The sequence below is a fragment of the Podarcis melisellensis genome, assembly GCF_964234715.1.
Source record: "Podarcis melisellensis genome assembly, chromosome: 1".
NCBI classification, from domain to species: Eukaryota; Metazoa; Chordata; class Lepidosauria; order Squamata; family Lacertidae; genus Podarcis; species Podarcis melisellensis.
In genome coordinates this window covers 91,511,494-91,537,783 of record NC_138528.1, presented here as the reverse complement: position 1 = coordinate 91,537,783, position 26,290 = coordinate 91,511,494, and the positions used below count along the sequence as shown (strand labels likewise).

Sequence of the window (26,290 nt, the reverse complement as noted above, 5' to 3'; positions counted from 1 at the left end):
CAGAGCTGCTGTTTTCCCTGGCAGGGCATACAAAAATGTACCAAAGGCCAATACTTGGAAGTGAGCAGCTTGCCAAGAACATATCCTCCCCACCAATGCATTTCTTTTGAACTTTTACCTTGGCACGCTAGCCAAGTAAGTCACAAGTTTCCGAAGGTCTTCCTGCCTTATTCTGTCGTGATTGCTGCGTGCTGGAAATGTCAGGATGGGACCTCCCCGTTTATCACGGCCACCTGCAGGAAAATAACGGGTTGTTAGAAAATTAACCAGGAAGCACATTACATTATATGAGCCAAGCTGACAGACTCAAATGACTAAGAAGCAGTTTCATCATCAATGTTTCCACTCACTCCATACTACTTCAGTGGACATGCTGCTGATCATACATAAAATGGGTTACAATGTGGGAGTTGCCTTATGCTTGTTGCCTTATGCTCTACAAATCTATGAATTTGTGCCCACAGTTCAAGGGTATACACAGCTTCACTGGGCTTGCATTAATCACACATCCCAAAGATTCTAGAGAAGCTACAATACTGGCAGAAAAGGCATTAATTGGGGGAATTGCCATGCGTCATTCACTCATATTTTACAGGAAGACCAAATGAGGATGTTATCCAGTTTTTATCTTGACACATTTAGCCAGCGATTGTTCTGCTTTCCTCAACATAGTTTTTTTTTTTAAAAAAAGAAGGGAACAGTTGCCCAAACTCCAGAAATATGCTGTTGTTTTTCCTTTTTTTTTAATGGGGGAATGATTTTGATGTGTGCTGTGACATTTTACAAGGTTGAGTCCTATGCCTCTTCACACAACCTTTAAAATATGTTATTTAGGAAGTTTCCCACCAACAGGGAATATTTGTTTTTCTGTGATTTTTGAAGCAGGCTCATAGTTTTAAAGCTCCTTGCCTTTATGAGGAGAAACACACACACAAAAGCTGTTCCAAAAATTTCCATAATGAGCAGGCATTGATTTTAAGTTGAATTATAGGTTACACTCACACTTGTTGCTTGGCCTTAGCAACAGACCTAACCATGCCAGGTGAGCACAATTGTTCTGAGATAATTTATGCTTAATCCATAGCAATTTGCACCCTTTTAATGGGAACTGAATCAACCTTTCTCTTGCTGATTTCCATGGAAACCTTAACATATAATCTGTAGTTCCATCTATCCTGGATAATAAGAGATGGATTTGTAGAAGCAGGTTTTGGATGTGTTTGAGGGTTATTACTCATCACAGCTTAGGCCAGTCAATTTGGGGTTATGTGGGCGCACTGGCAGAAGCACCAGATTGGCTACACTAGTGCACTAACACAGCCCCAACCTCATAGTTGCCCTACCCCATCCAGCTAAGCTGTAGTGCTGCCGGTGTCAGGTGGGAGGCTCTAAGGTTCCACGCCAACACACAGGTTACTACTGCAAGCTCCTTCTAGATTAGGGAACTGGTTGCTTGTCCTTCCCACTTTTTGGTTTTGATACATACAGTATCAGTAACTCATAGTTTCTGATGGTATAAACACATATATTAGGTGGAAGTGTCTATAAAAATACATATATGCTACTCTATTTTGCCTTGGTCAGACCACACCTTGAATACTTTGTCCATTTATGGGTGCCACAATTTAGGAAGGATATTAACAAACTGGAATGTGTGTAGAGGAGGACGACCAAGTTGATCAGGGGTCTGGAAACCAAGCCTTATGGGGAACAGTTGAAGGAGCTGGGTATGTTTAGCCTGTAAAAGAGGAGACTGAGGGAAGATATGATAGGCATCTTCAAATATCTGAAGGGATGTCACATGGAAGATGGAGGAAGCTTGTTTTCTCCTGATCTGGAGGGTAGGACTAGAACCAATGGCTTCAAGTTACAAGAAAGGAGATTCCGACTAAATATCAGGAAGAACTTTCTGACAGTGAGAGCTGCTTGACAGTGGAACAGACTTCCTTAGAAGGTGATGACCTCTCCTTCTATGTAGGTCTTTAAACAGAGGTTGGATGGCCATCTGTCATAGATGCTTTAGTTGATATTGAGAGGGTTGCACTGTAGAGGGTTGGACTATTTGACCCTAGGGGCCCCTTCCAACTCTACAATTCTATGATTCTATTATTTATGACCTATGTTTCCCCTCAAGGAACATGGTATTCCCCTTCCCAGAATGTGGCTGCCAGACAGGGGACTGGGAGTGCCTGCTGGGATCATATAATACCAGTCCTAAAAGATCTAGATTGGATCCCTGTACATTTCCAAGCACAATTCAAAGTGTTGGTGTTGACATTTAAAGCCCTAAACAACTGAGGCCCTGCATACCTGAAGGAGCATCTCCACTCCCATTGTTCAGCCCAGACACTGAGGTCCAGTTCCAAGGGCCTTCTGGCAGTTTCCTCATTGTAAGAAGCGAAGTTACAGAGAACCAGCCAGAGGGCCTTATTGGTAGTCACACCCGCCCTGTGGAACTCCCTCCTGTCAGATGTCAAGGAAATGTTTTAGAAGATTTTAGAAGATATCTGAAAGCAGCCCTGTATTGGGAAGCCTTTAATGTCTGGTGTATCACACTTTTTTCTAATCTGTTGGGAGCTGCCCAGAGTGGCTGAGGTAACCCATTCAGATGGGTGGAGTATACAGTGGTACCTTGGTTGTTGAATTTAATCCATTCTGGGAGTCCATTCGACTCCTGAAACAGTTCGAAAACCAAGGCGCAGCTTCCAATTGGCTGCAGGAGCTTCCTGCACTCAATCAGAAGCTGCGGAAGCCGCATCAGATGTTCGGTTTCCGGGTTTACGAATGTTTGGCTTCCGGGTTTGCGGCGTTCGGGAGCTGATTTGTTCGGGAGCCAAGCCATTTGACAACCAATATACCACTGTACAAAAGTTAAGCAGAGTAAGCTATACCCACTATTTTCCAGTTAAGCTGGCATAATTTATGAATCTGAAAGCAGTCTCAGTTCTGCTTCTGAACTGGTCTTTGACTGTAATAATAAATTATTACTACAGTGGTACCTTGGGTTACAGATGCTTCAGATTACAGACGCTTCAGGTTACAGACTCCGCTAACCCAGAAATAGTACCTCGGATTAAGAACTTTGCTTCAGAATGAGAACAGAAATCACATGGCGGCGGCACAGCAGAAGCGGGAGGCCCCATTAGCTAAAGTGGTACCTCATGTTAAGAAAAGTTTCAGGTTAAGAATGGGCCTCCGGAATGAATTAAGTTCTTAACCTGAGGTACCACTGTATTACTAATCTGATGTTATTCAGTGTCAGATTTATTGGATGTGATCTTAAATCAGTAACATTTGCCAACTGTATCGTCCACTTTTTGTAGATCAGCATAGCTTGTGAAAGTAAAGGTAAAGTTGGCAGGTGATTCTAAACACCTTCTGGTTAAACACAGGGCTGTTCTGAACCAAGGTCAGCATTTTCAGGCATCATATCTGTTTTATTTATTTGCCACATTCACATCCTGTCCTTCATCCAAGGAGCCCAAGGCAACATTCAGAGAAGCAATCAATTCCTCCCTGCTTCAACATACTACTTATTACCCCACAATACAACTCACTTAGATCACCCATAAACTCATTCCTGAGGTAGAAAAAACTTCACCTGCTCAATTAATTTCTGTAGGTCAGGCTGTTATTATAAGCACAGGGGCAGGGCCAGTGGAGGAAGGTTGAAAGCTTGACTCCAAAGTTGTTGATGGGCACAATATCTCTATGACTTTCTCCTCTTAAGATTCTATTAATTCCACCCCTGACCCTGTTATTTAACTTGTCTTGTTGAACTTATTCTGCTTCAATAAAAGTCCCAACAGTTAATTAAAAAGGCATGGTTTGCTGATTGGATTTCATGATATATGCAGGCCTTGTGAGAGACTCTAGGGGCTACTCTGGAAGTCCTTGCAGATTCCAGGGGGATTTTCAATGAGCTTTGATTCTTGTCTAGATTTCAGCAGGTTCTGAGTAAACAGAATCCAGGTGGGTGAAAGTTTGATCCCTCTCTGGTTTTACTGGCCCCGAGAGAAAGGAGCTGCATTTACTTGGTCAGCATATGTGGCCTCATTAACCCCAATCAAACTAGTTAAGGAGAAGCATTTAAGGTTTCCCTCAGCTTGGAAACAGGTGAATGTCTTTGATGGCATCTGGAAACTACATAAGGCGTAGTGGCAGGTAATAGCTGTACTTACCTCTCTGGTTTAGATTATGGTTATTGTTAAAACATATGCAAAATAAAATGTAGCCAGCGCCTCCACAGTCTACTAATTTTTATATGAACTGCCACATCATATGGATGAATAAGAAAGAAACCCCAAAGAGATTATTTCATTTCTTATTTGGCTGAGAGTTTCTATGATGCTAGATAGAATCTGCTATGCCAGCTCTAAGTACCAACCACATTTTGAAGACTGCAATTGGGCACACACAGAGACAATACTCTCCTAGGAACATTCCCCTCCTCTGGTGTCTATATGCATGTTCGCAGCTGTCATTAATTAGCAACTAAATAATTTTAATTTTGAGTGCATGGAAAGATGACATATTTTTCATATGTGATTTTTCTCACATGGATTTTTTTTTTAATGTGTGGACTGTAACACTCAGGTCATTCTGTATTTCCTTCCTCATGTTCATTTCCCTTTAACAGCCATCATTTATTCTTTCCAGATCTTTCCAAAGGTTAATTCCTCATAACAGACACACCAAACACAGCCAAATTTATGTGAACATAACATTCACATGAGCAATTTCCAGCAAGTATCCTTGCTCTCAAAAAATCTGTTCACGGCCTCACTAACAATATACATATAGTGCCATGAACCCACAGGCTCCCGTGGTCAGAACCACCATTGTAGTGTGCCTGCTGCACACTGATGGGCACCCACCTCCTTCTCTGGTCCTCTGCTGCTCTGGTCACACACCTCCCATTGTGTCCATACCCTCCCCCAGCGCCACAGCCAGGAAATCCTGGTGTACTGGTGGCCGTGGTGGGCATGGCTGCAAAGGAGGAGGAACAGGAGGTGGCAGTAGAATGCAGTGGGGACAGGGGACACGGGGCACTTGTCACTGCTGAGTGCTTGCTGCTCCTGCTCCTCTGCCACTGTGGCTGTGCCCCCTTGCTGTGGTCATGTCCCCCCACTACTGGGAAACCCAGGTGCGCCAGCAGAAGTGGAGTGGGAGAGGAGGAGGAGCAGAAGATGACAGTGAGGCACAGCGAGGGTGGGACTGGGGGCTCTGTTTGAAACAGCAAAATGTTCCAGGCTGGTCCTACCTTAATGGGTAAGTCAAAAGTAAGATGCCTGCTTGAAAGAGCTTACAATTTAAAATGATAGTTGGGGAGCCAACAAAAGGGAAGGGGAGAAAGAAGCAAGGATACCAGAAGATGAATATGTAGCTACATGTACTTAAGCTTTGTTTCCACTGGGAGTGAAAACTAAGAAGTTAAGGCAAAGGCTTTCTAAAAAGAGTATGTTTGGTATATAGATTGTAAACAAAGGCAAAGGTATCATTCAGGAACTAAATTTCAGTGTTCTGATTATGTCAAGGTGTCTTGATATACGAAGCAACAAGGAAGATGGGATGGAGTCTTCTAAGCAAGCTGGGCACATATGGGAAGGAGCAATGGTCACAGAGAAGGGTATACCAGGAAAGAAGGACACGAAGATGGAGGAAATCCTGCAAGGTAAGGACCAACATGTGGAAGTGGGCCAAATTACTTTTCTTTGTGAAAGCATTTGCTTCCAAGTTCCTACCATTTGCATGCCACAGACTGTTCTGTGAAATCTCTTCAACTGACATGCAGTCCACAGCAAACAAACAGCACTTGAGCTCCATATTAAAGGATAACCCTCTTTATACTGTCACAATAGGTTGCAAAGATTTGCCCTACATTTTCAAAAGCCACTGGTGAGCCTTGGCTCTGCCTATTATGTCTGCAGATCATTGAGAGGGAAGGCTGCTATTGAAATAGCTGTGTCAGAAATGATTGCCTTTCCATGCAGAGACAAAGCAGCAAAGCAAGCTGAGATGTCCCAAGTGTCTTCCTCTGACATCTCTTTAAAGAAACTGAAGAGGAATTCATTGACCAAGAGTAGTGAGCAATCTTTTCATTCTGTGCAACCTGCGCAGGTTTGGGTCAGACTTCTACTTGCGGACTAAGCGATTCGTGACATGTAAGGTATGATGAAATCTACCTTTTGAACTGGAAATCCATTCACACCTCAAAACAATAGGTGCAGTATTTCTAATAGCAATTAAGGGCAAGAGCCAATTCATATACTGTAACTGACTTTTTCTGTGTTACTGCAACTCTCCTCACCTAGGGATCCTCACCATTATCATGGCTCTAACATTAACAGCACTTGGGGATGGCAAGGACAGCAAATTATGCAGACTGTGGTCTAGGTCAGGCTTCCTCAAACTTGGCCCTCCAGATGTTTTTGGCCTACAACACCCATGATCCCTAGCTAGCAGGACCACTGGTCAGGGATGATGGGAATTGTAGTCTCAAAACATCTGGAGGGCCGAGTTTGAGGAAGCCTGGTCTAGGTGGTGGATGGACAACTTCCGTTAATCTTGTTTGTTTGTTTCCCAGTGCTGTGATTATACGTGGTCCTGCACAATTCTATCACATATAAATGGGAGGATGCGTCCTTTGCGCCTGGTCACCCTTTAAAACCTTTTTGTTTTGTTCAATAATCACTAATCACTTGTTCTGAATCCCCTGTCCTTGCATGAAGGTCTTCTACTTTTACTCTGCCTCCTGCCAGTTGCCTTTCCTTTCCTCCTGAACTGTTTTTAGAACACACTAATCAAAAGTGGAAAGTATAACTTAAATGCCAAGCCATCATGCAGTTTTCAGAAAGTTAACATTCTCACATTCAAATTCTGTCCAAACATTTGGTTTTAACGTGGCACTGGAACTCAAATTTGAAATTTGAAAATATCCTGAATGTGTTTCAGCTCGCTGTAAAACCATATACCACCACCTTTAATTACTGACAGCAACAAAAATTACCGTGCACACCGACCCCTCTCGCTCTCCAGGCTTCAGGAAGCTATCAGCAAGCCTGGGGAGCCTGTGGGAGTTCCCGCAGGGCTCCCTAGGTTGCGGATAGCAGCCTGCTTGCCCGGAGCGCGGGGCGTGCCAAAGCAGAGTGCCCCGCGCTTCGGACAGACATCCGCAGCCTGCTGCACAGAGCGCGGGGCGTGCCGAAGCAGAGCGCCCCGCGCTTCGGACAGACATCCGCAGCTGGGGGGGAATAATTCCCCCCCCTTTATTTCCCCCCAAAAAAACTAGGTGCGCCCTATGAGCCGGTGCGTCCTATAGGGCGAAAAATACGGTACTTCTTAAATTACTGCATTTAAATCAGTGACCCAATACGTGAATGAGGTTGCAATCCTACACACACTTAGGAAGTTGCCTTATACCAACTCAGACCACTAGTTCAGTATGATCTACACTGATTAATTGTGGTTCTCCAGAGTTTCAAGCTGGAGTCTTTCCAGTTCTGCTTGAAAATGCCAGGGATTTAACATGGGAACTTTTGCATGCAAAACATTATGCCCTACCATTGAGTTATGGCCTTTCCCTAACTAAGCAAGTCTCTAAGAATACAACTGGACCGAATTATGAGTAGTTGTGCTTAAAATCTAGCAAGCAGATTATAATCTATTCCGTAATATTCTGTTATATATTGCTGCTATACTTATAAAATTTTCACTGGTGCAATGTGCTCACAGAGTAATGAACCCACCTGACACAAAGGCAACTTTTTCCTTTAGTATGGGAAGGACATCAGCAGCTTTTAAACCATCATTTCGGAAAGATCCTGCAAAAACGAGAAGAAAATAGGAATGTCTTGATTAGAAAGGAGTCTGCCTTTGACAGTGCTTGCAATGTGTTCCAGACTGCCCCAATCAACAAGTGATTGCCTACAATTTGTAGATCAAGCTATGGAAATACAGAAAACATTCTTTTCTCAACACTAATTTTCTTCCAAATAAAAAGGGAAGGCAGCATGCTATCTGTCAAAACGTACAAAAAGCACCGCACAAGCTTCTATTTATTATCACTGTTGTCAGGTCATGACAATATCAGGAACAAGAAATGAGTAAGTGACTAATATAAAAGATATAACAACAACAAAACAAACCCACAGGTCATAACAAAATAAAATCATTTCTCATATGAAACTGAGCATTCAGTAATATAACTAATTAACAGCACTTGCAATTCCTAATCTTTACAGCTGCCATAAATTATCAAAACTATAAGTACATTACCTAATTCCATTCTAAGTATGGCTGCAGCCAAAATGAAAAATGTCATGGCTCTATACAGATAACAAGTGACCAATATTTGTGTAAGAAATATATACCAGAAAGACAACCCTCATCCCCCATGTAGGTATACCGGTATTTTGCTGATGTAGTGCAAATGCAAAATACTGCCTAATCCACATGTTCAGCAAAGTGAAAGGACTTACTCGTACAGGTGGAGCTCAGGTGTCATATAAAAAATACATTTACTTGAAACTAAAATTTCTTCAAATCCAGTGGAACTTACTTCCAAGTAAACATGCTTGAACTGTGCGGATTGTGTCAACACATTGGGGATCCCAGTTTTAGAATATCATGGGGGGAGTCTTTTCGCCTACCCATTTTTTTCTGTCATGAAACTGTTGCTGTTCTAAAATCCACATCCTCCTGCAGCAATCTCAGCTTTGAACTTAAGGAAGACAATGAAGACAAGGTCTGTCTTGCCTGCATCCTGTTATTTGTGGTTTTTTACAAAGAAAGCAGCTGGGTTTTTATGCCTGCCCACTGCTGTATACCTGAATATAGTTCTGGAAATGGGTAGCCTCTCCCATCACATATCCATTAATACACCCAGCTTCAGAATGTGCTCTGTGCAGCTGATGAAGTTACATAGCAACTCATGTACAGTAGATGGCCACATAAATGCTACAAAGAGAGGTTCCAATAATGGGTTATAGCTGAAATCAATGTTGTTTTTTCTTAAAAGAATTCTAGGGGTACTCTCGTTTTCCTACTCATATTGAAATACTGCCCCTCAACGAGGCCAAATTTACCGTAGATTCACAAAATGTTTAGGGATATGTGTCCCCCTGCGTCCCCCCCAGAAAAAAAAGCACTGGCTGAAATATAATTTGCTGCACTCTTTGCAAACAAAAGTGTTGTATGGTGTCTTGTTTATTTGGCCTTGGAGCTTCCTCTTCATATAGGAATTGGATTAATAAATCATTACTTTGTCCTCCCTAGGAAGGCCAATGAAGTAAAGATTTCCTGCCATTCCAAAACCAGGAGCATGTCTGCTCCCTGCCAAGGTGAATGAGTCATTCCTTGGCAGACTGGAAGCTGCTCAGCTGTTGCTTGAGAGTTTGAAGGAGGTCACATTTTTGGTTGCTATGGTGCACAGAAGAGCAAACAATACATGCTCTCCCACATGATAAGAACTATACAGTAATAAATCCACCCACATTGTCAAGACAACAAAGGTTATGATAAGACAAAGAAATATAACTTTTCTTGGCTTTAAACCGAAAGATGTAGGACAGAAGATGAAGCCAATGATTAGAAGCCACTTCCGTCCACTAACCTGAAATGAAAGTCTTTTAGCCCAGGAGTATACTTTTCTCTTTCTAATGAGGCATGACTAACGTGATGGGTGTTTCTGTTTTTTTTTACTGAAAATATGAAAGTTAGCATAAAAAGGAAATACTTTTTCCAAGCATGCTTGCCCCCAAACTTTCACATATTTGTTTTCTGCAAAGCCTGTGCAAATAACACAGTTTGGATGAGCTTGACATAATTAGCAGTACAAGGTGCGATCAGCCCTATTTTGCAGGGGTATTTATGCTCTTGAGTTGCTAGATGGGGCTTTTGGTTGTTGTAGTGATGTTGTTATATAAAAGGTAATATTTAAAACAGGTATAACTTCTGCCATTAGAATTCTGCTGTGGTAAACAGCACCCAGTCCCATATTGAATCTGACAAATCTATTCTAACCCCTGAGGTGGTAGAAGCTCCATTATCTATCAAAGCCCAAAGCAGAAACTGTGAAGCCAAACCCTTTGGAAAAAATGCCAGGCTCTGGCAGGAATCTGCCATGCAAATAATAAAATATTATTTTATTATTATCCTCTGCTTTATAGGAGAAATGGACAACTAGACATTTCTTGGGCTCCAAGATTTGTTTTCAGAAAGCCAACTTCAAATGGAGTGTGTGTGTGTGTGTGTGTGTGTGTGTGTGTGAGAGAGAGAGAGAGAGAGAGAGAGAGAGAGAGAGAGAGCGCGCATGCTGTCATATATTACCTCAGGAGAGGTTTCAATATAAAACCACAATACCATTAAATTAACAAAAACTTTATGTAATATTCACAATTCTGAAGATAGTGGCAAACACAAAAGTGATAATTTCCAGCAGACTTTTAACAACTTCCCCTGAAAAACGTACCTTTTGAGTCACCCCAAAATCTTCTAGATGGTACCTCAAGCTCCTGTGGGCCTTCCCCTAGACAGCATTACTAAGAAAGCCAAAGCTTCCCTTTCAATCCAAACTGGTATCATAGCTGTTAACTAAATGGGCCCTTAAATGTATTTTCTCCTGAACTGGTGAACTTTTACCTCAACCGTGCTCTCTCCACAAAAATTTAACACGTGGGCTTCAGGTGCCTGAAACAAACACACGAACTCAGTAGGCCTTATTTTAAAGGTACCATAAGTAAAGTCATGGTATGCCTTATACTGTACATCTTTGAAGGAAACCCCAAGTGGGAGAGAAATTTGTGGAGAGGCAGTGTGGAAGTCGTGTGTGTGTGTGTGTGTGTGTGTGTGTGTGTGTCTTGGGAGGAGTGATCCCGAGGAGAGGTTTTATTAAGAAAGATATGGAGCAAGAGGTTTAGATTTTGTGAGGAGGAGATGAAGTTATCTGCCTAGCTGAACTGCTGGAGCAGGCCACAATGATACATAACAACATGTTCATTATTATAGAATTTCACTTGAAGCTCTAGAAAGCAGATTAAATGGCACCAAAGCACCTCTCGCATAAAGAGACTCTTGGGTCCAGGGCTCAATTTTTTTGGGGGGGGGGAGGGGTGCTGATGAGCTCCTCAAGCCCCACCACCCTCACTCAACCCTATTCTCCTCAAAACATGCTTCTTTATATGCCTTAAAGATAGCTAGTGTAATTCACTCACAAATTCCGAGTGTATTAAAACTGCCAAAATATTTAGTCATTGAATAATTTAGACGGAACAACAGGCACCTGTTTCTCACAGGTAAACATGTGGAATCTCTCTCTGTTTCTGGCTACATAGTCCTGGCCTGGGATGCAGCAGTAGGCCTCAGTCTCCCTCACTGCCTTGACTGTGGAGCCACTGCCGCAAGAAGGCTGTATGATGGTAGAAGGCTGCTGTTGTCTTCTCCACTGCTTTCTTAGCCCATGGAAGAAGTGTGGGTCAGGCAGGGAAGCAGCTTCCCCTGGGGAGGTGGGACTCGGCATAGTTTCTGACAACTCTGGAGGTGGAGTTGGCTGTGCAATGAGCAGAGTGGATTGCACCAGAACCAGACTCCGACAGCTCCAGGGATGAAAGTGGTGCCCCTGCCTTGTGCCATGGGGATAGATAGGGAGATGAAACAGGGTGAGGGGAATCCCTCTTCCCACCTCTCCAGGATCCCTTTCCTCAGGCACTTCCAACTTAGGCAAAGATCTGCCTCAACCAGTGGATCCCACCCCAGGATTAAAGAATCATGTAATTGTAGAGTTGGAAGGGGTCCCAAGGGTCATCATTGGCCAACCACTAATTGTCTCCATCCTAATTTTGTCAGACCCCCTACTCAGGTCATTATAGGTCTCCCAGTGCCCATTCTCAATGGCTTCATCTAGACGTTGGTTACAACTACCTATAGCACAACTTCCAACTACAATTCCCCAATGCTACTCTGTAGAACCATCCCTGTAAGTAGGAGTGGGACCACACTACCTCTAACTCCCAACTCACCAAGTCAGTCCATGAGGATACAACAGTCAGTGGTATCAAAAACCACTGAGAGATCAAATAAGAGTAACAGGATCACACGCCCCCATCTCTCCCTAATAAAGGTAATCTGTCAGGGGGATCAAAATTGATTCTGCTACCAGACTGGGCCTGCCCTGACTGGAATGGGTCTAGATTATCAGTTTCTTCCAAGAGCAACTGCAGCTGAATCACAGCCACAAGGTTAAGCACCTTGCCCAAAGCAGGTCTATCTGTAACCATACAGTAGTTTTTGGACCCAGGGTAGGCTTTTTTAGGAGCGCCTAGGCAGAAATGACACAGCCCAGTACAAGCTATGTTGTGTATTTCAGCTGATCACATAGCCAAGTGAGCTAGTACTTAGAAACAGAGTTCCCTGCATATTTTTAAATGTCACTGTATTTGAATATTGAATGTAAGTACTTATGAACAGTGTTGTATTGCAAATATATGCTTCCATTGTTTTATAACTGACAGGAAACCTTGGCTTCCAAACTGCTATGGATACCACTGAACTGAGGAAGACTTTGCATACCATGAGGTACAACAAAGCACACGTCACATGCTCTGTGCTTTGAGGCATTTTCCTGGGGAACTTTTTAAAAGAGTTCATTCCCTAGAACCATGGAAACCAAACAGGCCATCTGCACAGTATACTAAATCCCACTGCCCCATACGCCAAACCATTTGTTCCATCTAAGACAAAGGCTATATTCACTTTATGGCTGAAATTTATTCTCAGATGAAAAAGATTAATGCCATCGGTGTGCATTACTTAGACCTGATCCAAGACTAATATTTTCTCCCAGTTTTCTTGTCCCGTCCTTCCTTCTATTAATTATACATCGCCATCACTTGCTGCAACATCCTTCCCATTTCAAGCCATATGGGTAGCTGAGGCTTTCCAAAGACTCAAAGCCCTTTGCCAAGGCTTGTCAGAGAGCCAGCACTTTGGGCTCTTTTTTTTAATGGAAAGGCCTGTCTCTGAGATTTCCTGCTTTTTGGATCTTCACACAGGAGCAGCCTTTGTAAAAAGGAAAAGGGGGGGAAAAAAACCTCCACCTTTCTTGCTTCCATTCCCCCCTCCTGCAGCCCTCAAATCTGGCAGAGGTGTGTGTGTATTATATTTAATTGCTAAGATTGTTATTCTTTACACGAGGCCTTTGGCAGGGCAGGGATTGAAAAGTGGGGCCTGAATGTACAAACATCAAAAGCAATGGATGCCCTGCAGCTCGAGAGCAGGCTAAAGGAGAAGCAGGGCTTTGATAAAGGGAAAGCACTTTGTACCAAAACATGCAAATGTAATCAAAGCTTTTTACACCCATGGCCTCTCAGAAAGACGCATCTCAGTATTTGATGTCAACATGTTGTATATCACCGCTTAAGCCAACAGCCACACCTTGCCCTATGAGAAGAAACAGCCATATGGAAAGCATCTGATGAAAACTTTGTTAACAGACCATATGTGTGCTTTTAGATGCCATGTTAAGACATTCTTATTTACTCCAGATATTTGAAAATGTATACAACACCTCAACACTTTGTGCTTTTACTGCTGTATTTTTATAATACTAATATTAATTGTATTGTGGTCTGCATATGTTATATACAGCCCTGAAATCTGATTTGATAGCGGGCATTGTAGAAATTAAATGAAAAATAACTGTGAGACACACATACACACAACCCTCTCTGCATGCCCTCTAACATTTCCACATATTTAGCAATCCTTTTATACCACTCAGGCTTCCCCTTTACACATTGCTGAATACTTTCAAGGGTAGCCAACATAGTGCCTCTAAGATGTTGCAGGACCCCAGCTCCCATCATCCTTGCCAGCCCATTTTCCTTGTTGGCTCGGGTTCTTGGGAGTTGGGAGTTCAACAACATCTCAAAGGCATCTGCTCTAAAATCCATTGGCTATGTGCTGTTTTCATGTAAAAGCCAAAAATGTTTCCTTTCTTAAGTTAAAGAGATATGTGAGGTAGAAAAACATAATTATCCTACAATCTTTAACCAACACACTCAAAAATATCCTCATGAGTATGTCAAATGACAGGTTACTTAGCATCTTAATCTACATGGTACATTAGAAACAAGAAGCATACACTCCCATGTTTTAAGATTTTAACATCTAGGGATCTCTCAAATGGTGTGTAAACCTTGAAGAATTTTACCAAATCATACTAACCAAATTGTAACAACATGTCCACAAAAGACAAAAATGGGAATATTACTAACTTACTATGCAGAAGAACAAAAACCTCAGGCACTACTCTGGATAGAAGGGAATAAGAATAGTCGTAGCATGTAACTCAGCAGGTTTATAGCTAGTTGGCTGAAAGTTTAGTTTTGTTTTCAGTAGCAGCTGGCGGAAAGGATGTACACACATGGCTTCCCATCAGCAAACTCACTGCCCCTTATCAGGATGGAGAGAGATGGCAGGGAAATCAGTGTAGTGCAAATGTACCAGTCTGACCTTCCCAACTCTGCTGATGGGAAGTAGTGCTGCAGCTCTGCTTAAATTTAACTGAATGCTGTGGCTAACATCATGTTGCCATATTAATTAAGCAAACAACGGGCGCAATTAAAAAGGCTCTAGGCCTTAGCAATTCAACAACATTGTTGTTTGCTGCAGGATGGCAGGCCTTGGGATTTATTCTTATAAAATACTTATTTAATTAATCCTGAAGGGCAGGTTAAACACTTCAGTTAATCAGGAACTGGACACACAACCCTATGCAATACAGGTCCAAGTAACAAATGTTTTCTAAAGGAGAAGGGTCATCTATCTTTGAGGAGCAAAGAAAACCACACCCCTTTCTGATATGCGCTGCATACAGCGAAGCTGTACTGCTGATTGAGTAATGACCCTCTTCTTTGGCTCATCAGAGGTGTATTTCCTGAAATACTGAGCATACAAAAGAACAATATGCTGCATATGACCCAAACATCTGCTTCCCAGGCAGATTTCATGTGAGACTCAAAGAAAGCAGCTTTAATTAGAGACCAAGCCAGACCTTCACTTTGAGGCCTTCAATTTTCTAAAGAAACTTTTAAAAACAAAATGAAAACCGGTATCCCCGTTCTCTCCTGCATGCTAAAATGAAGATACATTCGGCTCAAACCCGCACCCCCTTTTCGCTTTTTGTTAATGTATGACAAAATGTATTTTACTATTCTGTGCTTACAGGGTACGTGTCCAATTCACTATTTCTTCCCATTCCCTTCCTTTCTGGTATAGTGCCTTTTGACTCAACTGGGAGCTTTGCCAATAAATCAGATTCAGCAATATGTCAGAGCACGTGTATTTAAAAACAATTGTTTGTTTGTTAAATCTATATAACCATTCATCAATAAATACATCCTGGGCAGCTTACAAGCAAAACAATATTAAAATGCAATATATAATAATTAAAATAAACAAGTAAATAATAAAAGCCACACCCCAAAGCCATCCCACTTTCTCCCATGGATTTTGATTATGAAACTATCATACGCAAAATGGAGCCTGTTGTCAGTCAAATCACTGCTCTTCTTTCCTTTGGCCCTCTGTGTCTCACAAGCACACCTTTTCTGGTGAGATATTTTTGGCCTTTATTTATTCATACTTTATAGCTACTGTTGCCAAGTTCTTTACTGTTCTGCTGCTCCTTCTCAAACCACAAATCCGACCCATGGATGGATTGTTTGCTCACGGAAAGAAAGTCGTTTTTGAAATAGCCCTATTTTACAGGTGATGAGTATTATCTGCCAGACAGCAGTATAAATCTGAACAAAACTAGAACACTTTACATACATCAGCTGTGAGGAGCTGGGAAGAAGGAAGAGAGACGAAAGCAGAAGCCTAAATAATTTATGTGTGCTGCTTATATATTCTGACATCCCTGACACACTTTTTAAAACATTAATGAAAAATCATTTTACGGGTGGCTGAGTCATGACTGTCAGTCTGTAAAGGCTCCATATCTTGCCACCTGACTCTTCCATATGCTTTTAGCTCTTTTGACAGCCAAGCTGCTTGTAACTTCCGAGTGTTCATCAGCATACAGCACCAGGAAATATGTTGACCCATAGATGTGCCAGTAAATAGCCAAAGAAACATCATGAGAGGCTAGCTGTGAAAGATCAATTCTTTTTCAGTGGCATTTTTACACTGTAGCCACCAGGCCCTAATCTTGCAGCTCCTGCTTTTGCAAACCTGCTGTTCTGTTAATTAGTTAAGCTGCCATGCCAGTGCCGCTAATGGTTTGGGAAATTATCTGATAAATGTCGGAAGGCCTCCCAGGCTGCAATACTCATGCTACTTGATCTGGAACAGTCCTGTTAACATCCTGGGTTACCTCCACTTTCACTGGTTTTCACTGTTGGTTACATCTGTAATATGCCAATGACCTCATGGTGGGCGTAGGTCCCCTAGTCCTAGTCCAGACCTGTAACCATGAGAGCACACTGGTTGTCACTTTATTTATTAATATTAGCCCTTATTAGTATCCTACCAAATGGTTGTGAATTAAAAGATTCTGCTGGCCCATCTATTTGATTCTATATATTTGTACACATTTTACATAAACCTCAAGACAATGGTATAACCCTTCAGATTTTTTTCAAATTTTCACTCCATCATAAAGGCCCCTGGAAGAGCTTGGACCAGTCACTATTTCTCAGCCTACACACTTCAGTGGTAGTGGTACATGTGTTTGTGTTGGGGTGAGGGAAGCCACACTTCTTTAGGCCACTTGGAGGGAGGGAAATCTAAAACTAATGTTACAAACATTTAACTGGTAAATTATTGTATGAAGGCCACATCTGAACAGTGGAACAATGCGCACTGGACGCTTGGGTTGCGAACATGATCCGTACGGGATGCACGTTCGCATCCTGCAGCATTCGCAACCCGCAATGGCGCATCTGCGCACACGCGGGTTGCGATTCGGCGCATCTGTGCATGCGCAAAGTGCAATTTAGCACTTCTGCACATGCACAACCGCCGAAACCCGGAAATAACCTGTTCCGGTACTTCCGGCTTTTGGCGGTCCATAACCCAAAAAAACCGCAACCTGAAGTGTCTGTAACCCGAGGTATGACTGTATTGTTATTATTATTACAGTGGTACCTCGTGTTGCGTAACCTCCAGGTTACGAAATCTTCGGGTTACGGCCATGGCAAACCCAGTAGTATATAATTCTGGGTTTCGCTGCTCTTGCATGCGCAGAAGTGCTCTGCGTGCTGTGCACATGCACGGAAGCGCTCTGCGCGACGCATGCATGCACAGAAGCAGCACCTCTAGTTACAGATTTTTCGGGGTGAACATGGCACCCCGAAGCTAATTAAATCTGTAACCAGAGGTACCACTGTATTTGTTATTTTTATTATACACACCTGCTAGTGTGGCTCATAGGATCTCACAAAGTAGTCTTAAGAACAACAAATGCTTCTGATACTCAGTTCAGGAGTTGGCCAGGTCTACATAGATCTCCAATGGAAGGTGGATAAAAGAATTAGCCACCTGATTTTGCCCAGAATGATGGGGAAATTAAGTCACTTCAGCCAACTGGTTAAAACATTGATGGAAAAGAAGGGACTCATCTCTTCCCTTGCTTGGTCAATTCCCTGCTAGACTGTGAAGAAGTGCAACCTAGAAAATACACTGCAAAAGAGAAAGAAAAACCAACTCGTCTACTGTCTTGAGGTCTAAAGCAGAAAGCCATGTGTGTAATTTCATCTCGTATATCCTATTACACTGAAGGACGGAGCACCAGAGTTAGCAATAATACGCTCTTCATCCCAAACATGCTTTGCTTACAGAAGGCAGGGGGTGGGGGGATATGTAACAAGATTAAATTGACTACTGCTTAAATTCTGCAAAATGGCTTTTCTTCACTAAAAGGAGCTCCTCTGAGCCACACAAAGAACTGGTTGCAGGTTAATGAAATTTGACTGATCTCCAGGGGGAGCAAGCTGTTGCCATATAGATCTATGACATCTGTGATGAAATGACCATCTAGCTTGTCCACAAGACACAAGGAGGACAGGGCTGAATGAAGTGCTTCAAGGCTTTGTATTATTCTTAATTGTACTTGAACTTGTACAAAGCCATTTTCCATATATATATATATATATATTCAGTTAAAACAAAAACAAAAAACCCATCACACTACACTGTAGAAATTAAGAAAAAGCAGCCAGGAGAAAGAAAAATACGAAGGAAACTTGTTATTATTCCACAAGGTAGTATTTAAAAACGTTCCTCCACAAAGTAAAGTTGTAGCACATAATTCTGTTTCATGACCACCCATAATTTCTTTAGCATGGTTCTAGTTAAATGTCGACACATTATTTAGCCATTAAAGTAAAACAAACTTATTCAGAGGCATCAAGAGCTGTGTTGGAAATGTTTTCATGGAGAGGAGTGCCACTGGAAATTGGAATATTTTATTAGTCTAATTGGTTAGTCTGACAATTTCGCATGTCAGAACTGTGCCAAGTTCCCACTCACCAGCTGAGCCTTCCAGCCATCTGTGGTGACCAGAAGACTCGGTAGTGCCAAAGATAAGTCTTCAAAATCATGACTCATAAGCTCTCAAATTATTGATTTAAATTACAAATCGGGGGGGGGGGGGATGACTACTGACAATGAAAAAAACCACACACAACACCATGGCATCTTAAGGCCAATTTATATAAGCAGCAGAATTGCGGTAACAGGCTTTTCCTAAACTGTACTATTTCAGGCTGCAGGTGGGAAGCTACATGTTTGAATGCTATCTATTGGTAGGGGGATTTCTTCCACAGTGTGGGAGTATTAAAACATGCAGCCCCCAGTATGCAGTTCAAAATGGTACGGTCCAAAAAAAACTTTACTGCCCGATTCTACTGGTTATATAAATTGATCCAACTATTCTGCATACCTCATGTGTCCAATAGAACAGAAACCATGATGATGTCAACCAACATAGATTCTGGATTATGCAAACCAAATCAACAGAGGAAATTGCTCAGCTGAGTACATAAATTAGTAATATACTATAAAACACACACCCACCAGTTATCTTTTCAATTGGTACATTCCCTCAAGAAAAAGCTTTTTGGAGGGCAATTTAAGAACCATTGTCTTTAATGATAGCTAACTGAATAATTTATATTGCCAGAATATTTAGATTATAGGCTGAATTAAGAATCCTGTTATCTAGATTCAACACAATGAAGATACAATACACCAAGCACATATGTAGCACAATCTTCATTTATGGCAATAGTCCTCAACAATCTTAGCTGAAATTAATGAGAGCTGATAATAGCATAGTGACCAGAAGACTTGAGTTTGGAATCAGGAAGTTCCAAGCTTAAGTTTTGCCTCTAGCATTAATTAACAAGTTGGTTCTTAGGCAAGCAAGTTTGAGCCTTTCCTGGTATTTACATCATCATTCCTTCTAATAGTAAACTCAGGTGGTGAGTGCAGCAGTTTTGTGAAAGAAAGAAAGAAAGAAAGAAAGAAAGAAAGGAAGGAAGGAAGGAAGGAAGGAAGGAAGGAAGGAAGGAAGGAAGGAAGGAAGGAAGGGAAGGAAAAAAAGAAGACTTAGAACAACCTAAAACTGAGCATGCCCAGGAGACATGGTATGGTATGTTGACTATCAGCAGGAAAAGGAAACACTGTGGAAAGGGAGAACAGGGTGGTTTACAGGAGGGCAGGACTGATCCTTAAAAACATGAACAGAATTACTCTTATTAGGTCAGAATACAGAAAACATTTTGTCGCAGGTCCAACTTTTGGGTTAATAATAGTGATCTACCTAACAAGATTATTTTGAGAATGAACACAAAATAATGTATGCATCCTGAATCAGCCCCAAACACACTGACTAGATGTCTGGAAGCTGTGGCTGGATGGCTGCATGGGAGCCAGCTGCAGTTATACCCTTCGAAGACAGAGGTCCTCTGGCTGCGTTAGGGCGGCATGGGGTTGGGGGGCCAACTCCCATCTCTTGCAGGGGCTCAACTTGTGCCAGTGCCTTCTGTCAAAAGTTTGGGTGTAACCTTCGACGCCTCCCTCTCCATGGAGGCACAGGTTACAGCTACTGCAAAGGTAGCATTTTTCCATCTCCGCCATATCAAACAGTTGGTCCCTTACCTATTCCCACCCTGATCTGGCCACAGTGATCCATGTGACAGTCACCTCCAGGCTGACTACTGTAACTCGCTCTACGTGGGGCTGCCCTTGAAGTTGTCCCAGAAACTCCAGCGGGTGCAGAATGCTGCAGCAAGGCTCCTTATGGGGTCCTTGCTGCGGGACCACATTCACCCAGTGCTTTTCCAGCTGCACTGGCTCCTGGTGCAGTACAGGGTCAGGTTTAAGGTGCTGGTTTTGACCTTCAAAGCCCTTTGCGGCCTAGGACCCTCGTACCTACAGGACCACCTCTCCTGGTATGCCCTGCAGAGGACCTTAAGGTCCATAAATAGCAACACTCTAGAGGTCCCGGGCCCTAAGGAAGTCAGATTAGCCTCAGCCAGGGCCAGGGCCTTTTCAACACTGGCTCCGGCCTGGTGGAACGCTCTGTCTCATGTGACCAGGGCCCGGCAGGATCTGATTTCTTTCTGCAGGGCCTGTAAGACATAGTTGTTCCGCCTGGCCTTTGGCTTGAAACCAGCCTGATCCCCTCCCCTCTCCTTTTCCTTCTGTGATGGAACCCCTGTTTGGGGACTTCCCTGGCTTTTATGGCCCATGTAGGACCAGTCTGGATAGTTGGCCTTGGTGAAGATTTGATGTTTTCTCCCCTCACACAGTTTTTGATCTGGGTTTCCACTGAAATGAGGCTGCATTTTAAGTAGTATTTTAATCTTAAGTTGTATTTTAATCAATTGTTTTATACCTCATGTTAGCCGCCCTGAGCCCAGGCAGGGTATAAATAAAATTATATAAATAAATAAATAAAGTGGTTTGAACACTAATAAGTGTTATATATATTATTATTATTATCATGAGAAAGGGGCAATGTAAATAAAAATAAAAGCAACTCAACAGATTCTGCATCAAGACCATATCCCACTTATCTGCAATCTGGCCCATTTTGCATTGGCAGTGTTTCCATCAAAGTACTACTCTAGCATTTCGATATGCTTATTCATTTAAAACATTCATATGCCACAGTCCACCAAGACCAGGGGTCAGCAACCTGCGGCTCCAGAGCCGCATGTGGCTCTTTTATACCTTTGCCGCGGCTCCGGGGCGCATACTAGCGAGGGGAGGAGGCGCATTGTGTGCCCCGACACTCCCCACTATTTTAAATGTCGCAATGGTTTTGCGGCTCCCAGTTTTTTTCCTTCGGTCTAAGTGGCTCTTTTTGTCTTAAAGGTTGCAGACCCCGGACCAAGACAAATCACAGAATTGTAGAATTCGAAGGGACCCTGAAAGTCACCCAGTCCAAGCCCCTACCATGTAAAAGAGCTGCTTTGTCCTCAAAGCTGCTTACAAACTATTAAAAAATCTGCAATTAAATAAAAAAAGCTAACCATAGCAGCGATATGACAACTGTTCTTATCCCAGCCAGATAAGTATATTATTAATTTAATATTCAAATTAGGAAAAGCTAACACTTTTGGATCTGTGGGCACATTTGCAAGCAGCAGAAAGTATTGTGGGCTCCATGCATGTACCACACACATACCCCAGTCATGCACACATGCACACATAGTCTCTGTCCCCACCTGCAATTAGGCTGGGGTTTTCACTTTTTTCCAAGCCTAATGTGGATCCTAGAGAATGTACCTAAAGAGGAAAAACCTAACATCCCTCTCCAGCTGCAGTCTTCAAGAAGATAAAATGTTAGGCTTGAAAAAAGCCTTCTATTGAAGCCAGTGAAAGGCTTTATTCAAGCCTAATTTCAACAGGGAGAAGAATAGGGAGGCGGGGGACTCAGTAGATGCTAGGGAAAGCCTCGATGGGCAACCCATGAGCTGATGGAAGAGAGGGACTCAAAGAATTGAGTCTGGGGGGAGCATTCCAATAATCAGGACACTGTTTTTAACTCAAGAAAGCCCTATACCTGAATGCTACCTGCCTGTTCCCCAAGAAAGTAGGGCCTCCAAGGATGTTAATAAACAGACAGACTTCTATGTGAGGAGGTATTTCGGTGCACATGTTTCCACAGCAGAATGCCGTTGTGTATATGTTACAAGTGCTTCAGACAGTCCAGGGACAAATAGGGTAAACAAGACCATGGAACAGAGACAGTCTGAGATTCTGCTAACCAAGGCTGGAGGTGAATAATGGAGGTCCTGACACTGCAAGCTAATGACAATTAGCTAATGGCAACTAGCTAATTAGCTAATGGCAAGCTAATAAAACACTGGAGTTATTACTATTCACCTCTACTATTTTAAAAATTGATGCCAATCAAGCACTAGGAAATGTCCTGAAATAACTGCAAAAAGATTGCACTCAAAAGTTCAGCATTATTTACAGTGTGGTCAGTTAACCAAATTCCCAGGATAAAGAATATGTGGCGAAAAAGGATTGTAATTCCAGCCATCAGTCCCATCCCTAACTGCCATGCACTCACCCAAACTTCTGCACAGAGACAACACAAGTACAAGTTGCACAGTCGTAACACTTTTGTAGGATACATGCACAATTATGTTGACCCGTGGCGCTCAAGAGATTATTTCTTCACTATATTAATCATTTCACAATTATAGATGCTTTTCATATATATACACATTCAGATGTACTTTGCACATGTATTCAAACTGAGTCCTAAAAATACCAGGATTTGCACTGTTTTGGTTTTGATTCACATTCCTATTGCGTTGACCAAATCTGCCGTTCTGATGTTTATTTATTTACTTGTGCCATTTAATAATCTGACATTCTCCTTGGAATGGACCCAAGGCAGGTTACAAATTTAACATAAAAACTCCATATATATATATATATATATATATATATATATATATATATATATATATATATATAATAAAAAAACAGGAACCTTAGTATGAATAAACAACAGCCTAAAGTCATCTTATTCTATTCCAATGACTTTGGGGATGGGAGGTTAGCTTGTCGAAAACTCTATTCATGTGTTCAGCCAAACCAGCTTCCCTTGTGAGGAAGTTCCTCACCTGAAGAATTCCACACCTGATACACAACAGGTCATATTCCACAGCCCACGTATCCTCAAAGCATGTGAAAGGTGGTGGTTGTATTTTCTTGTCTCTACCTCCAAAGTTGTCTGCTGTTGCTTAATTAAATTACACTCTTACAGGTTTTTAACTAGGTGTAAAGCTTTTCCTTTGGAAAGTGTGAGCTTTGGCTGCTGCCATCATTAAAGGAAACTGTTAACAGTTTAACAAGAAGGAAAGTATAACAGCTATAGCAGAAATAGTTGCTCTTTTTTGGTGACAGAGCTCCCACATTTAGACATAAAAAAGCAGAGACTTAACTGCAGTTGATCATGCTGCTTCAAACAAGTTAAGCATTTTGAGGCGTAGTGTGAACTCATATATTGAGTTATCATTGGACTGAGAGGTTTCTTTTGATGAAAGTTGAACTTTAAATCTAAAGAGATTCCCCTTCCCCACTGCTCTGACTCACCATGAACTGTCTAATCTAGAGAGTTTATTTATTTGCTAGGAATGTATTGATTTATCTACAAGACAGCACTTGTCATTTTCAGTCCAACCTGTTGGTACATGTGTATGTTTAACATGTTGTTTTATATTTTTAGTTCCTTTCAATGCTAGTCAAATATTATTAAATGAAACAGAATTGATCTTAATTTAGGCATCTTTTCCCACACTTTATGCTTCAGTAAAATGATAATAAACAATACAATGTAAATTAGGGAAAGCAGAATCAGAGTGAGAGGAAACTGAGAAAGAAATACAAATATGCTATGGGTCCGATGCATTACTGCAGCATCTCAACAACTTAGAAGCCACAAGAAGCAAAATTCAGACTTGATCCTGGTTCAAAAAGAATTGTACATCTATGTTACTTCCATTTATCCTGCCCTCTCACAAGTCAATAACCTGTTGCTCAGGAAAACTACAGGATGGTAATTGAAAACAGGGCCTCGTCCATGACAGGAAATAAGCGCAGTTTTGATGTCTTTTGCAGCTCTCAGCCAATCATTCAGGGAGCCTTGGAAAATGAATATACGAGATGACAATCTCTGAACAGAATATGGCGAAAGTGCTTATCTCTAGTGCCTTCACACTGAATAGCTTCAGCAGTAATGATAACCTCTGATTAAGAAATACAGCTACTTCCTGAGTTTGGATTTCACTAGGCTCCCCTGACAACACTGGTTAAGCAAAAAAGCTACATAATATGTTTGGAAAGGAAACAAATGTACCATAAGAACACAATCCCCTTACTGGGTCTGCCCACCAGAGGTCTACCTAGCCCAGTATCCAGTTTCCAGTATGGCCAGTTCCAGATTCCTCAGAGGAAATGTATAAGCACAGACCATTAACACAATACTCCAGTTTCTGCCAATCACTCAAGTACCTAAACCATATGCTTTCCAAGATGAGTTACTATTCACGTCAAAGTAACAACCATTCTATGCATGTCTACTCATATGTAAGCCCCAGTGAGGATAAATGTGTATAACGGGGGAGGGTGGGGGGGACCATTTTCAGCTGAGAGCCCCATTCCCTCTTGGGCAATCTTCTGGTTAAAGGACACAATCCAGTGGTGAATGTGACAAAAGCGAGTGTAGCTAAACACCCATCACTCTACATTTTTACAGGTCAGGAGCACATTCTGACCAATTGAAACCACCAGAAGGGAGCACAAGTCACATCTCTCAGGGTCAGTGAGAGATGTGACTTGCGGAGGGAACATATGCTGGGCAGATGTGGGAAAATTCCATTCCACCTTAAGGAGCAGACATGGGATTGTTACGTGTCACATGCCTGTTTACGGTCTAGCACAGTCTGCTGGGAACTTCCATTTGTGCATAGCTTTTGTTTGACTCTGTTTCTCTGAGGAGAAGAAGAAAGGGAGATGACATGTTTTCTTTGTCCCAATTTATGCTTAATAAATCTTTAGCTGTTAGTATGTTTCCACAAGCCTCACGCCTGTTCTGTTTGCGCAGTATGCTCTGCTAATATAGCATGCTCTGGCTTTTGAAGTCTGAGTCACTGATCGCACCAGAGATTGGGGGATCATCACAGCTGGAAAGGCATGATCCAGCTGGGATCTCGATCCCCAAAGGATGCCGACAGCAGAGACCTGTGGGCCAGATAGAGAAACTTGGAGGGTCACATCCAGCCCGCAGATCTGAAGTTTCCACCCCTGGTGTACAGTCATCAAGCAGTATAGATTGAAAATATGTATTTGCTGCTATCATCTACAAAAGCATATAACTTAGGGAAAAGGTTCATATTCTCAGCAAGTTTTGCTAGCTGTTTCCAGACAAAAAATATCTCAATATAAGCAATTATTTGGAAGGGCTCTTAAACAGAGCTTTATCAGATTTCTTATATCAAGCTGTTTTGTTCTAATGACACTTAAACCAGTTTCTCATATAAGTCATGCTACCGAAATGTTTTTCAACCAATACTTCACCTTGTAGTTAACACCACCGGTGGGAAAACAGATGAAGTGGGACTGTGCTATTGAATGACATTCTGCAGTCAGACAAAGAAAACACTTTCTCCACTCTCCAGCACTGTATCTAAATAGAAGATCAAATTGACACATGGCTTACTGAATCTGAAGTCAGCAACTTGCTGATCCTGAAGTGTGATTACCTGCAGAGAAAAGTGTTCTTATACAGCCTGCTAAAATCTGCAAACCAGAAAAGTAGAAAAGCACCCCTTACAATCCTGGTATGTCTTCTTCATTTCAAGTGCTACTTCCTTGAATTTCACCTCACCAAAATAATTGAGATCAGCTTGATAAAAACTCAAGTTGACTCAGCATGTTCTGCCAAGTCCTCACAGCTCTACCCGAAAAGGTCTAGCCAAGGCAAACATCTCAGTGAGATCTCATGACGGGCTATTGAGCCGTGAGACTATAGACATAATAATATCCATCCTTTGCCAATTGAAAAACATTTATTACGTAGTTCATGACACAACACAGATGGGGCTTGTCAACCTCGGAAGGTAGCCCATCTAGGAAAAGGAAAACTCTGATCAGAAACTTTAGCTGATTTGTGGGATATCTTTGGGAGAAGAAAAGGCTAAGGAGTAAACCCTGCAAAAATCTGAAGCTGAGTTAGTAAGATGGTTGGATGGCGCCTTGT

General features: G+C 42.1%; 1 protein-coding gene across 16 annotated transcripts in view; it reads right to left on the bottom strand.

Annotated features, from left to right (window-relative positions):
* KALRN (kalirin RhoGEF kinase) overlaps positions 1-26,290 on the bottom strand; it is a 483,631-nt gene that overhangs the window by 269,477 nt on the left and 187,864 nt on the right. For all 16 annotated transcript variants that reach the window (XR_014171512.1, XM_081924435.1, XM_081924445.1 and 13 more), the window contains 2 exons: positions 7,749-7,823; positions 119-233 (listed from right to left, as the gene is read on the bottom strand). Coding sequence is in view for 14 of the 16 variants with exons in the window: in XM_081924435.1 (XP_081780561.1) it covers positions 119-233; positions 7,749-7,823 (190 nt within the window). In the remaining 2 variants the exon portion in view is untranslated. The remainder of the gene's footprint in view (positions 1-118; positions 234-7,748; positions 7,824-26,290) is intronic.